The 11,752-nt window shown below is 43.9% G+C and overlaps 4 protein-coding genes across 5 annotated transcripts; 2 read left to right on the top strand and 2 right to left on the bottom strand.

Annotated features, from left to right (window-relative positions):
- Positions 1 to 11: 11 nt before the first annotated feature.
- On the bottom strand, positions 12 to 829 carry LOC128738950 (zinc finger protein 888-like). The gene is made up of 2 exons (XM_053834449.1): positions 177 to 829; positions 12 to 111 (listed from the first exon to the last, which is right to left on the bottom strand). The coding sequence occupies exons 1-2, from the start codon at positions 827 to 829 to the stop codon at positions 12 to 14; spliced, it is 753 nt and encodes a 250-aa protein (XP_053690424.1).
- An 813-nt stretch (positions 830 to 1,642) lies between these two features.
- On the top strand, positions 1,643 to 3,474 carry LOC128737515 (zinc finger protein 649-like). Of its 2 annotated transcripts, none has more exons than XM_053832170.1 (4): positions 1,643 to 1,817; positions 1,883 to 2,784; positions 2,844 to 3,153; positions 3,226 to 3,474. In XM_053832170.1, the coding sequence occupies exons 1-4, from the start codon at positions 1,678 to 1,680 to the stop codon at positions 3,356 to 3,358; spliced, it is 1,485 nt and encodes a 494-aa protein (XP_053688145.1). In that variant the 5' UTR covers positions 1,643 to 1,677; the 3' UTR covers positions 3,359 to 3,474. The 2 variants fall into 2 exon arrangements, with proteins under 2 accessions (XP_053688145.1, XP_053688144.1); XM_053832169.1 differs by having other exon boundaries at positions 1,880 to 2,784.
- Positions 3,475 to 3,718: 244 nt separating this feature from the next.
- Positions 3,719 to 5,467, bottom strand: LOC128738944 (zinc finger and SCAN domain-containing protein 12-like). Its single transcript, XM_053834442.1, has 3 exons — positions 5,206 to 5,467; positions 3,919 to 5,142; positions 3,719 to 3,854 (listed from the first exon to the last, which is right to left on the bottom strand). The coding sequence occupies exons 1-3, from the start codon at positions 5,340 to 5,342 to the stop codon at positions 3,719 to 3,721; spliced, it is 1,497 nt and encodes a 498-aa protein (XP_053690417.1). The 5' UTR covers positions 5,343 to 5,467.
- A 239-nt stretch (positions 5,468 to 5,706) lies between these two features.
- LOC128737781 (zinc finger protein 37-like) lies at positions 5,707 to 7,673 on the top strand. Its single transcript, XM_053832488.1, has 4 exons — positions 5,707 to 5,979; positions 6,051 to 7,006; positions 7,077 to 7,386; positions 7,447 to 7,673. Exons 1-4 carry the CDS (start codon positions 5,846 to 5,848, stop codon positions 7,577 to 7,579), a joined length of 1,533 nt encoding a protein of 510 aa, XP_053688463.1. The 5' UTR covers positions 5,707 to 5,845; the 3' UTR covers positions 7,580 to 7,673.
- Positions 7,674 to 11,752: the final 4,079 nt, after the last annotated feature.

Below are 11,752 nucleotides of genomic sequence, written 5' to 3'. Positions count from 1 at the left end.
TCAATTGCTTTTTATTTTGCTTTAGTGTTCTGCCCAAAGTCCAAAGGAACATGATTTCGCTTTTCGTGGATGTTTTTCTCATGCGTGCGCATTCCCCATTTGTTGTTGAACCTGTGTGGGATGTTAGTTTTTAATATTGGACCACATTTAAAATTGTTTTTCGGAGGCTTACTCACTTCTTATGGCAGTACCCGCATTTGTGCGGGAACTCTCCCGAATGCACAACGGAATGCTGCGCTAGATAGCGTTGAAGGGCGAAACCTTTTCCGCATATCTGACAGAGGAAGGCCTTCTCGGCCCGCTGGTTTTGCTCGTGCCGTTGCAGGTGGTACTTTAGCGCCCGCCTTGGGCCACGAATGGTCTTACCGCACAGGTGACAGGCGTGCACTTCGACTCCCGTCTCGCCATGCATTCGTTTGACGTGACGCAATCGGTTGTAGCGGCCGTGAAACACAAGACTGCATCCGGCCACCGGACACGGGTATGGCCGTATTCCCAAATGTTGGTTTTTGTGACCTTCGGCGGCTTCGCCGCACACCCGTTTGCCGCAGAAGTCGCAAAGTTGCGGCATAAACTCCGGCTGATCTTTGGGTTTTCGTCCACGTCGGTGTGCGGTTTCGGTGGATGTGTCCTTCGGCGCGAAGCCTGTCAACGGCGGATCATCTTCGCTGATACTGGATGCGGTAATTTCATTTTCATTTTTAATGTCAGTCTTAATCACGTTCAATACGGTTAGTGAATCATATTCTTTACCCAAGGCAGCGTGGTCCTGTTTTGCTCGTTGCTCCTTAAAGATTGTTTTAATTTGTTTGAGATGAGCCCGAACCATGTCTCTGCAACGTGAGGCAATCAAAAGTTGATCGGACGGCCAGTTGTTTGTACAATCAATTTTATTGTTTCCTGCCCGCAGGACATCGTTAGCTTGTAACGCAGCGGTTCTGAAGTCCAGTATTATGTCTAAAATGTTATTACAAATTGAGCAAACTTCATCCCACGTCTCATTGCGACCAATTAGCGGATATAGGATGGCTCGTAGATTAAATTCACGCTCCACCGTAGGAGGTGCTGAGGCCTTAGGGATACTCCGTAGGCAAAGCTTGCACCTGCTTGCAGGCTCCATATCACTCGCCACCTGAGAATGTTTTCGTTTTTGCATTTGCTCTGTTGTGAGGAATGCTGAAACACCACCAGCCTTTTCCAAGGTTCAAGAATTTTCAAAATTATTATTTTATCTACATTTTTATAGTTCTTACAAGACGGAAAGTTCACCGTTTACACCGACCGGTTTCGGGGAATATGTTTCCCATCAATGGGCTGATGCCCAACTAATTATAACCATTGAATAGACAGAGCAGTAACTGTTAGCCTTTTTTATGATTTCCCAGATTTGTACTACATTTAGAATACAAAAAATAACACAACAAACTTCTGGTCTTGGCTCGTAGTCGTTTTAATCGTCCTTCCTGCCTTCCTGTGCGTTCTGTACTGAGTCTGAGAATGGTGCTAGCCCTCCCCAATTGGATAATAATTTTAAGTTGGTGCTAATGGTTTACATCCCTTTCATCGCGGCTGTCAAAATAATACGTCAAATCAACGCCAAAATAAACAGAAAAATTTACAATTTTTGCTCTGTGTACTGTGTCCCAGTTATGTTTCTAAAATATTTCTAAAATTCCGATGGAAGCGGCACGCCAAATGCGAAGAAACGCACGGAAAATAAAAGACGAACCACCGTTCGAACTGGTGGCCATAAAGGACGATCCCGATGGCGATATTTCGCTTACGCTGATCCAGGAAGATTCGCCGGATCGAAACAGGTATTTGATTGGTTGAAATCTATAGCATTAAATCAACGCTGCAGCACGGAACTCACTTTCAGCAGTGGAGCATCGTCGAAGCGCAAGTATTTACGATCTCGAGCAGTCCAGGTGAAATCGGAAGATATCGATGTCAGCGTCCCGACGGTACCGGGCGAGAATGAACCCATTAATCCCGTAGTGGGCGAGTCCACCGTTGCGCAGTGTAGGTTTTGTCTACGCAGAGTGTTGCGTAGCAACTTGAAAATTATCCTTACAAAGCATAAGCAGAAGGCTCACGCGGCTTTTAAGATCAAAATATTCCCTGGAGATGCGTATCCATTTGCCTGCTGCAATTGTCTGAATCTGCTGGACATCATGTTGGACTTTAAAGAAGCGGTAATGAAGGCAAAAAACCTACTTTTGAGCGAAAGGGCCTTCCTGGAAAGCGAAGGATGGGACGATACTGATTGCATGGACGCTATTTCCAAATGCAGGTCCGTAGTGGAACAGCACAAGAATCAGATCGACTGCTCTTATCAAGAGTACACGCGGCGCAAGCAGGCAGAAGAAACGAAGAAAGAAACTATGGAAATTGTTGAACCACCTAATCCGGCGGATGTCAATAGTGATGGTCTGGATACGCCCATAACACTTGAACATTCAGCTGAGTACGTATCGATAAACAAATCGGAATTAGATATTTGCGATACGCTCGAAACGGGCCTGGAAGCGGAACCGGACATACTTTTGGCGGACGACGCGGAGGATAAAGACGCGAATTCAGACCTGTTGAGTGCGACCGAATCGGAGGAAGAGGATTTCGTACAGTTGAAAAAGGTAAAACGCAGCAGAAAGTCGAAAGTCAAATCCGCCAAGCAAAGCAAGTCAGCTGGTAAAGCGTCGTCTAGCACCCAGGAACTGTGCGATCTGTGCGGACAGCGTGTTTGCGCCCAAGCAGCGGAATCACACAAAAATCGCCATCTAGGTAAGAAAAGTTTTGTCTACGTGCTTAGGTTGTGAAAAAATCATAAACTTTAACCGTAGGAATTAAACCGTACTCCTGTCCAGCCGAAGGCTGCGATTTAACGTTCTACAGTAGATTTAATCAAACGTTGCACGTCAGGCGCATTCATCGGGAGAACGGTGTACCGTCGCATAAATGCGACATCTGCGGACGGTACATCCGTGGGGCGTTGGGTGTGCTGAACTACCACAAACGCAAGCATCAGCAAACGAAGAAACATGAGTGTCAATTTTGCGGTAAAGGATTCACGATGATGCAGTATCTCAAGCAGCATCTGACGGTCGTTCATTCCGAAGTGTTTCCGTACGAGTGCAGCTACTGCGGGAAAAAGTATGTTTTGCGCACTCAATGAGCTGAAATGTGCCAAATGTTTCTTTGCTTTATTACGTTTCTGTTTTTTAGGTTCAAACTCAAATGGAGCATGATAACGCATGAGAAAAATGTGCACGAAAAGAAGCACCAGGCTGCGTTGGCGCAGGAGCAAACCGACACTAATTGTACCATAACGGGAGACACCGGGTATGAATACGTTTGAAGCACGTGTGCAGCTGTTGATCAGCGCTAAGCATTCGCATGGGGAAAAGATACTGCTGGTGTTATTATTACTAAATCTGTCATAATTTGTATCAATGCAGCTAACAATATAAACATTCAAACCCTTATTAGTCGATAGATTTCAATTTTGCTTTCTATTGAAAAATGAATCTGCCTCAAACAAGGGAAAGAACTGAGTTTTGAAAAGGTGGTTGACTCAGTTAGTTTTCTGCTGACAGATAGAAACATCAAAGTAGGCCTTTGTTCCATTTTTCACGTGGACTAATAGGTAAGTAAGTACTGAACGATTTACTCAACAATATTTTAATTGTATTGACAATCATTACAGAAGTAAATAAATTTAGTTGTAAATACATTCCGTTTTTGGTTGTGCCTCACAACTGGCCGCCTGCGGCTCCGCCGGCATCGAGACAGGCTGCTGTTTCTTTTCATGGACATTCTTTTCGTGTGCCCACATACTCCATTTCAGTTTAAACCTGTAAAATGAAAGATAGTTCAAATTTTTAAACTGTCCAGAGCAGCCCAGCATATGTCGTTTACTTTTTACCGCAATAGCGACATTCGTGCGGAAACACCTCCGTGTGCACTACGGTAACGTGCTGTCGCAGGTACTGGCGTATGGTGAAAGCCTTGCCGCAAAACTGACAAACGTGTTGCTTCACTTCGTCGTGCTTACGCTTGTGCCAGTTCAGTACGTTCAGCGCTCCTCGGATGTGCGTTCCGCAGATATCGCACTTGTGCGTTGGAACCCCATTTTCACCGTGAATTCGTTTCACGTGCTTGACCTGATTGAATCGGCTGTAAAAACTCAAACCACAACCCTCGGCTGGGCACGTGTAGGGCTTAATTCCTAGATGACGGTTTTTGTGTGATTCCACCGCCTGAAAGCACACGCGCTGTCCGCATAGATCGCACAATTCCGAGCGCGACAACTGTTCCTTAACAGATGAATCTTTTTTCAGAGATTTTCTGCTGCTCCCCGTTTTCTTCGCCTTTTTTTCTTTTTTGATTCTTTTAGGTTTCTGTAAGCTCACCGTAAAATCCAGATCGTTCATTTCCATCGATGGTAAAAGGTTTGAATCGTCACCCTCATCTTTGATGTCAATTTGAAAAGGACTCGAAGACTGTTTTACTTCTTTGTCGTTTGGAATGGGCTCGACGGTCTGTACGATTTCTTCCGTTAGTGATTCTGGGCATTCGAAGTGGTTTTCAGATTCCACAAGGAATGGCTCACTCGGTGGGTCACCATAACTCTCGTCTTCTGCCATTACTTCAGTAGCTGTCTTTCTCTTCATGACCTCTTGGTATGTGCAATCAATTTCCTTTTTGTGCTGCTCTACGACCGTCTTACATTTGGCAATTGCCTCCACGCAATCGGGATCATCCCAACCGTTGCTGTCGAGGTACATTCGTTCGCTCAGCAGTAAATTTTTCGCTTTCAACACGGCTTCCTTGAAATCTAGCATTATCTCCAGCAGATTGAGACAATTGCAGCAGGCAAGCGGATACGCATCGCCAGGGAATATTTTTATCTTGAATGCTGCCAGAACTTTGGGCTTGTGCTTCGTGAGGATTATTTTCAAGTTACCCCGCAGTACGCGACGCAAGCAGAACCGACATTGTGGAGCAACAGTTTCTCCCACCACCGGAACGATTGTTTCGTTTTCACCCTCAACCCTAGGGATACAATCGCTTTTGTCGATGTCTTCGGGATTAGCTTGAACGGCACGGGTTCTCACGTACCTGCGTTTGGCTTTTTCAGAGCTGCTGGAAACATATGACCTGTTGGATTAATATGCAAACAAGAAGATTGGTATAATTACCTACCTTTTCAATTGCAATTCCGTAGAACCCGTGAGTGACACATCAGTAAGTTCATTTATTTGGTGTTTTATGTTTTTCACTTTAATATTTTGTTCTTTCGCAATCTTTTGCGAACTGCGCTTTGAATGTTTTTTATTCATAATTGTAGCTAATGTGAATGTTCAATATCGTCCAGTGTAATTTGTTGAAATTTAAGTATAATTTGCGGTATTTTTGTTAATTCAAAACATAAAAAACAGCAATTTTGTCCGATCCGATATTATTATTTTTTGTTGTTTATCAACTTGAGGTTCGTGCTGACGGTGCTAATTCAAACGATTCAAACCCGTACCAGTACGAATTCCGATATCCGAAGTTTGACAGAACACCTTCGGTCTTGAGGTCGTTTACTCTGCTATAAAAGCTAAAAAAATCAGGTTTGTACGAAATACTTTCGAATAGGAGCCGATAACACAATTTAGTTGTAAACCAGGTTGAACCTGAGGGGTTGTGCAAATTAATTCAGTATTCGAATTCGATTTGTGTTGTGATTGTGGTTGTCCTGATTGTCCTCAACAAAAAATACATAGTTTTCAGCTTAATATCTACATATTACAAGAAATATAGTAATAGATTGGAGATATTAATATAAAGAGTCATTGCAATGGAAAACTCGCGGCGTTTTCGCCGCGGTGCACGCAAAATAAAGGATGAACCGTCCTTTGAATTGGTAAACATTAAGGCAGAACCGGACGACGATAGCAATGACGATACGGTGGATTCTAGCCTAGCGAGCAGGTAAGTAAATATAACTTAATATAGCGTTAAGACTATTTACTATCGACACATGAACCTGGTTACGATTGTAGCACTGCTGGGAAAGCGAAACGACGACACACACGGTCACGAGCCGTGCAGGTCAAACCGGAGGATATCGATGAAGCAGCTACCCCGAAGCTAATCGTACCGTCGATTCCCGGCGAAAACGAACCGATCGACCCGGCACACAGTAAAACTGAGGTTCCACAGTGTCGGCTCTGTTTGCGACGAGTGTCGCGGGCTAATCTCAATATAATTCTTACCAAACACAAGTCCAAAACGCTTGCAGCGCTAAAAATCAAAATTTTTCCGAACGATGCATATCCCTTGGCATGCAGTAATTGCCTAAATCTACTGGATATTATTTTGGACTTTAGGGAAGCCGTGACTAAAGCCAAAAATCTACTGCTAAGTGAGGGAACGTTTTTAGAGAGTGACGGATGGGATGATTCCGATTGTGTGGAAGCTATCGCTAAATGTCGGACGGTCGTGGAGCAGCACAGAAATCAAATTAACTGTATCTATCAGAAATTTATAAAGCGTGAAAATGGGGAATTGGAAACCGATAATGCTGAATATGTGCAAGACAATTCTACACACTTGAGTTTGAGTGATGATCATTCGATAATAGCTGCTGCAGCTGAAGCAGAAGAAAGCAGTGAATATACGGATTCTGTCAAACCAGAACCTATTGGTGAGCACGTTGGTATGACCAACGTCGAGTCAGAACCGGAGTTCGAAATAGATTTTATCGATGAAGCTGATGAGTCCGACTTTTCTCCGTCGTCAGATTCTAACGACAAAGATTTTGCATGTGAAAAACCAGCAACAAAAAGCAAAAAGTTAAAAGAAAGTAAAGTGCACACCCCGAAGGTGAAAAAATCTAATGAATCTACGAAAAAATCGAAGTCTTACCCCAAAAGCAAACAAAAACAGGAGCTTTGCGACCTGTGTGGACAACAGGTATTTCCACTAGCAGCCGAAGCACATAAAAATAGACATTTAGGTGATTTTCTACACCTGCAAACCTATTATCACTAGCTGGACGATTTTTTGACCATTGAATCTTTTTCAAGGCATCAAACCATACTCGTGTCCTGCGGAGGGCTGTGAGCTGACGTTCTACAGCAGAATTAATCAGACGGATCACGTGCGACGGATTCACAGTGCAAATGGTGTGCCATCGTACAAGTGCGACATATGTGGACGAACCATACGGGGCGGTAAAAGTGTGTTTAACTACCATAAGCGCAAGCACCAGCATAGCAAATCACACGTGTGCCAATTTTGCGGGAAGGGGTTCACGTTGCGCCAATATCTGAAGCAGCACGTAACCGTGGTGCACACTGAAGTGTTTCCACATGAGTGCAAATATTGTGGGAAAAAGTTTGTTAATGTAATTTCTTTCAAGACCTGTTTTTTTTTAAATTTGTATATTACTTTCAGGTTTAAACTAAAGTGGAGTATGTTAGCACACGAAAAAAATGTTCATGAAAAGAAAAATCAAACATTCGTAACAGTAGATCAACAAATTCCATCAAATGATCTGCTGCCAGATACTGCATTGGATTATGCTTAATATGCAGTTTATCATCAGGGTTTCTTAGACTGCAAAAGTACAGTGTTCCCCAAATGAGCCATGCGGTAAAACTTCCGGTTTCTTACGTACATCAATTAATGGGTTTAAGAGAAATCAGTAGTTATGAAATTAAAGTTTTGTTAATGTCTAAATATTGCCTATATTAATGTTTACGTGAAACGTAGCATTGTTTTAATCTTAACTACCGTTTTTGATTATTCTGTAGCGCTAACCTACCCCCTATCCGAAATAGTAAAACGAAGGAAAACTACGGACATCTGACCCTACATTACCGAGGACAAAAAGACAACCCAAAATACACAAACCAGAAACCGAAATGCGAGAAAAAATCACGGCAAACGGTAACCGAGTTCCAACAAATGCCCATAAAATTCCCGAGCTGGTTCATCAGCAGCACACAAGAATTCGTTGAGCACCTCGAAACATCGGAAGAACTAACAAAAGACGAGGCAATGGTCTCTTTTGATGTTACATTCAAGGGTATCTACTACAAACAGTTAACAGTTAACGCTTTCCAGTAGAGCTTTATAACATGCCCGAGAAACGCTGGCAAAGGCAACTTACTTATGTGTCCATGTCCGCCGGTCCATGTGTCCACGTCCGCCGGTCTTATATGTCCATGTCCGCCGGCAGAACAAAGGGATAAAATCAGATATGTCCACTGCTGACGGTTGCCCGCCATGGCTTTTACCTGTTTTCTCGTCTACAGCCCGGATGTCGTTTACTAAGCTGCGTCGCCATGAGCCTCTGAGTCTGCCTCCTCTACGCTATCCTTGTGGATTCCAGTCGAGTGCTTCTCTGCAGATCTCGTTGGCTCCTTCCTGGTCCGTGTGGCTATATCAGCCTTGGTACCACCATCGGACGTTGTATGGCTACCAAGATATTGAAATGGATCTACCTATTCAACTTGTCCCGCATCTGTGAAGTTGGTGGAATTGTCAGTGTTCACACTCATAGACTTAGTTTTTGCTACATTGGCTGTGAGACTCTCGGAGAGGCCATCTAACTTGCTCTGCATATCGTTTCGGCGTTGAGCGAGCAAGACAGTGTCGTCGGCTAGGTCGAGGTCATTTAGCTGCTTCATCGTTAGAGGATTCCAAGGCAATCCTCGATTTGGTCTACTGTCGATTGCTCCAACTAATATCTCATCCAGAACGATGAGAAACAGAACACGCCAGCAGTAATCCTTATAGGGTCGGACAAGGCGCCGTCGTGCAAAACCTTCCACGAGTACGCTACGTACTGAGCCTCGATGAGATGGACTAGCTTATCTGGAACTCCTCCATGCCTAAATGCGCCCCGGATGTATTCGTGGTTGAGTCGGTCGAACGCCTTTTCGAAGTCAACGAACACCAGCAGAAGAGAGGCCTGGAATTCGTTGTTTTGCTCCAACATATGACCGGCCGGCATGGAATGAAGCTTGCTGCCGCCAGAGAGCTGCGTCGATCTTCTGGATCCGGGTGAGGATTACCTTGCAGAGAACTTTGAGAGTAATACAGAGCAACGTGATGCCACGCCCCTTACCGCATTCAGTTAGGTCTCCTTTCTTAGGAACTTTGACCAATATGCCCTGCATTCAGTCCACCGGAAAAGTTGCGGTTTCCCATTTATTACCGAAAAGCTGATGCATCATCTGGGCTGACAAAGATGGGTCAGCTTTGAGCATTTCGGCTGAAATACAGTCTATCCCTGGCGCTCTATTGGATTTCAAACGCTTGATGGCTGCTACAATTTCATCCAGCGATGGTGCTTCCGAGTAGACGCGATTAATTTGACGAACTGTACTGCCCATAAATGCATAACAGTCCCATCTGACTTTTCACCACTTTTGAGATAAACCTGGAAATCATCTTTAAATTAACTATTCTTTCAATATGTCAAACAAAAAAGTTATGTTTGTTCCCAAGATGTTGAAAAAAATATCAAACTATGTCAGTCCCATATTACAAATAAACGCATAACAGTCACAGTAGTGAAAATATATCAATAAGTATCTGTTTTTTGGAAATGCCTGGACCGATTCGACTGCAGCAACTACTAAACGGAAGATTTTATGGCCTAGAAGAACACTATTGAGGAGAATTTGGATCGGATGTACGATTCCGAAGTTACAGTAGGAACAAGTTCCGGAATATGTGGGACTTCAACATAGAAGCACCTTGAATCACAACAGACCCATCATGTGACATCTATAAATACTCGGCAAATCTAGACTATTGGTAGTCGTATAAAGTGTTCAAGATGACATTGGCCACATCTAAACATGTCCGTGAATGTTCCAGATACCTCTACGGGGATCAGTTTCTGAATTTAACTAAAATGCAACATGTGACTGACTCTAAGTCGGTACTCGAAATTGCAAAACTAGTTTTAAATAGTTCATTTGTTGTCACATATAGTGTCCAGGATCACATTGGTCATACTCGGACACGTTATGGGACCTCACTGTAAACTCAAGATAACAAATTACAATAAAAAGGAGAAAATGCCAGGAAGAGATTTTGAACAATTTAATTGAACGAGCGCGTGAATTATCAAAACAACACGTGGTCTTGAAAGTACTGCCGAGCCACCGACAACGCAAGGATCAAGGCATGCTGTGGCTGTGACTGTTATGCGTTTATTCTTGCTTATTCAAGCACAAATAAACGCATATCAGTAACTTCGGCTGTTTTTCTAAATTTTGGAACAAATTTTAGGTCACTTGTGAACCAATTGCTTGTAAAAGTATTCTGTTATGTACATTCAAGTGATTTTATGACGATTTGGACGATTTGTTTCCAAAATCGATTCAATATTAAAGAAAAATTGTCGTGGCTTCAACAGCGTTTTTCGTAGTTGCACGATTTTGCAGATGTGACTGTCTTCCATTTATGGGCAGTGTAGGCGTCATACGCTGCTGGTTTTGTTGGTCTCTGACATTTGAAACTCGGAAGAGTTGTTCAAAATGTTCAGTCTATCGCTTACGCTGTTCTTTACGGTCAGTCAGTAGCTGACCAACTGTGTCCTTTAGCGGCATCTTTGTATTCATCCTAGCACCACTAAGGCGATGAGAAATATCGTACACCACAAGGATATCACTATTGGCGGCGGCGGTTTCTCCTTGTTTGGCTAGGGAGTTAGTCCAGGCTCTCTTGTTCCGCCTAGAAGCACGTTTAACAGCCATCTCCAGTTCGGCGAATCGTTCACGGACAGCTGTCTTAGCCGATCTGGTCCGCGCTCGCTCAATGCTGGCTTTCGCCTCTCTCCGCCCGACGATCTTCCTCCAGGTTTCCTCCGAAATCCACTCCCTCCGCCCGCTGCGCGCTTTGCCGAGGGTTTCATCACTGGTCGTGATGAAGGCGTTCTTGATACCGGTCCATTGCTCTTCGACGTCCATGGATTGCTATAAGGTTCCTAACCTGTGTTCTGAATTTGGCAACGATTATTCCCTCATTTATCGGTTCCCATTTCATCAGGGCCGCATGTGCCCCGGGGCTCAGTAGGAATCCAACTTCTCTTTCTCGAGTAGCATTTTCACTTCGTATGCCAGAGTAGAGCAAGACTTGTCCGGATGATGTCTTTTGTTCGCCAGTATCCGGCCAGCGGACCTCGCTCAGCCCCAGGATTTCATGCTTCAGGCGGCCAGCTTCCCTTGGAAGTTAAACCAACTTGCCCTGCTAGGCAAGGATCAGTATATTCCAAGTTCCGATTTGTGTCCGTGTTTTCACGCTAAAGGTCGTTGCCAATAATCCAGAGAGATTTCTTTCATTTGCATTAACTTTTTGTGTTCCGGTACAGTAGGCTGTTAAGGTCCTTATCTTAATAATGGTGGGAGTCACTGTGTCCCTTTTCCTGTTAGCGTACGACAAACGAAGTTGCGTACCCCAGCCGGCGTCACGTGGAGGTGGGAATAGGAGTTAGTGAATAGAGGTTATGGAATGCACATGTTCACCCTTTGCCAGCCTGGCAAAGGCAACACACCGGTTTATTTCCAAGTTTTGGTAGGAGGAAATGCTACCGGAGGAATGCATAGAAGCAGTGATTTGTCTCATATATAAAAAAGATGGTTGGTGCAACTATCGCGGTATATAATACTGCTGTCACCAGTAGTAAATATCGCCTACAACGTTCCATTCGACAGATCTTGCAGAAATGTTGGGAGTAGAACAT

This window comes from Sabethes cyaneus, chromosome 2, assembly GCF_943734655.1.
Source record: "Sabethes cyaneus chromosome 2, idSabCyanKW18_F2, whole genome shotgun sequence".
NCBI lineage: Eukaryota > Metazoa > Arthropoda > Insecta > Diptera > Culicidae > Sabethes > Sabethes cyaneus.
This window is presented reverse-complemented; position numbering and strand designations above follow the sequence as displayed.

Excerpts from the sequence above, each read along its gene's own strand:
- LOC128738944 (XM_053834442.1), bottom strand. The coding sequence starts at position 5,342 with ATGAATAAAAAACATTCAAAGCGCAGTTCGCAAAAGATTGCGAAAGAA. Across the intron at positions 5,143-5,205 it reads ACGGAATTGCAATTGAAAAG|CTCTGAAAAAGCCAAACGCA; the intron begins GTAGGTAATTAT and ends TGTTTCCAGCAG. Across the intron at positions 3,855-3,918 it reads TGTCGCTATTGCGGTAAAAA|GTTTAAACTGAAATGGAGTA; the intron begins GTAAACGACATA and ends TTCATTTTACAG.
- LOC128737515 (XM_053832169.1), top strand. The coding sequence starts at position 1,678 with ATGGAAGCGGCACGCCAAATGCGAAGAAACGCACGGAAAATAAAAGAC. Across the intron at positions 1,818-1,879 it reads GATTCGCCGGATCGAAACAG|CAGTGGAGCATCGTCGAAGC; the intron begins GTATTTGATTGG and ends ACTCACTTTCAG. Across the intron at positions 3,154-3,225 it reads TGCAGCTACTGCGGGAAAAA|GTTCAAACTCAAATGGAGCA; the intron begins GTATGTTTTGCG and ends TCTGTTTTTTAG.
- LOC128738950 (XM_053834449.1), bottom strand. The coding sequence starts at position 829 with ATGGTTCGGGCTCATCTCAAACAAATTAAAACAATCTTTAAGGAGCAA. Across the intron at positions 112-176 it reads TGCGGGTACTGCCATAAGAA|GTTCAACAACAAATGGGGAA; the intron begins GTGAGTAAGCCT and ends CATCCCACACAG.
- LOC128737781 (XM_053832488.1), top strand. The coding sequence starts at position 5,846 with ATGGAAAACTCGCGGCGTTTTCGCCGCGGTGCACGCAAAATAAAGGAT. Across the intron at positions 7,007-7,076 it reads ACATAAAAATAGACATTTAG|GCATCAAACCATACTCGTGT; the intron begins GTGATTTTCTAC and ends ATCTTTTTCAAG. Across the intron at positions 7,387-7,446 it reads TGCAAATATTGTGGGAAAAA|GTTTAAACTAAAGTGGAGTA; the intron begins GTTTGTTAATGT and ends TATTACTTTCAG.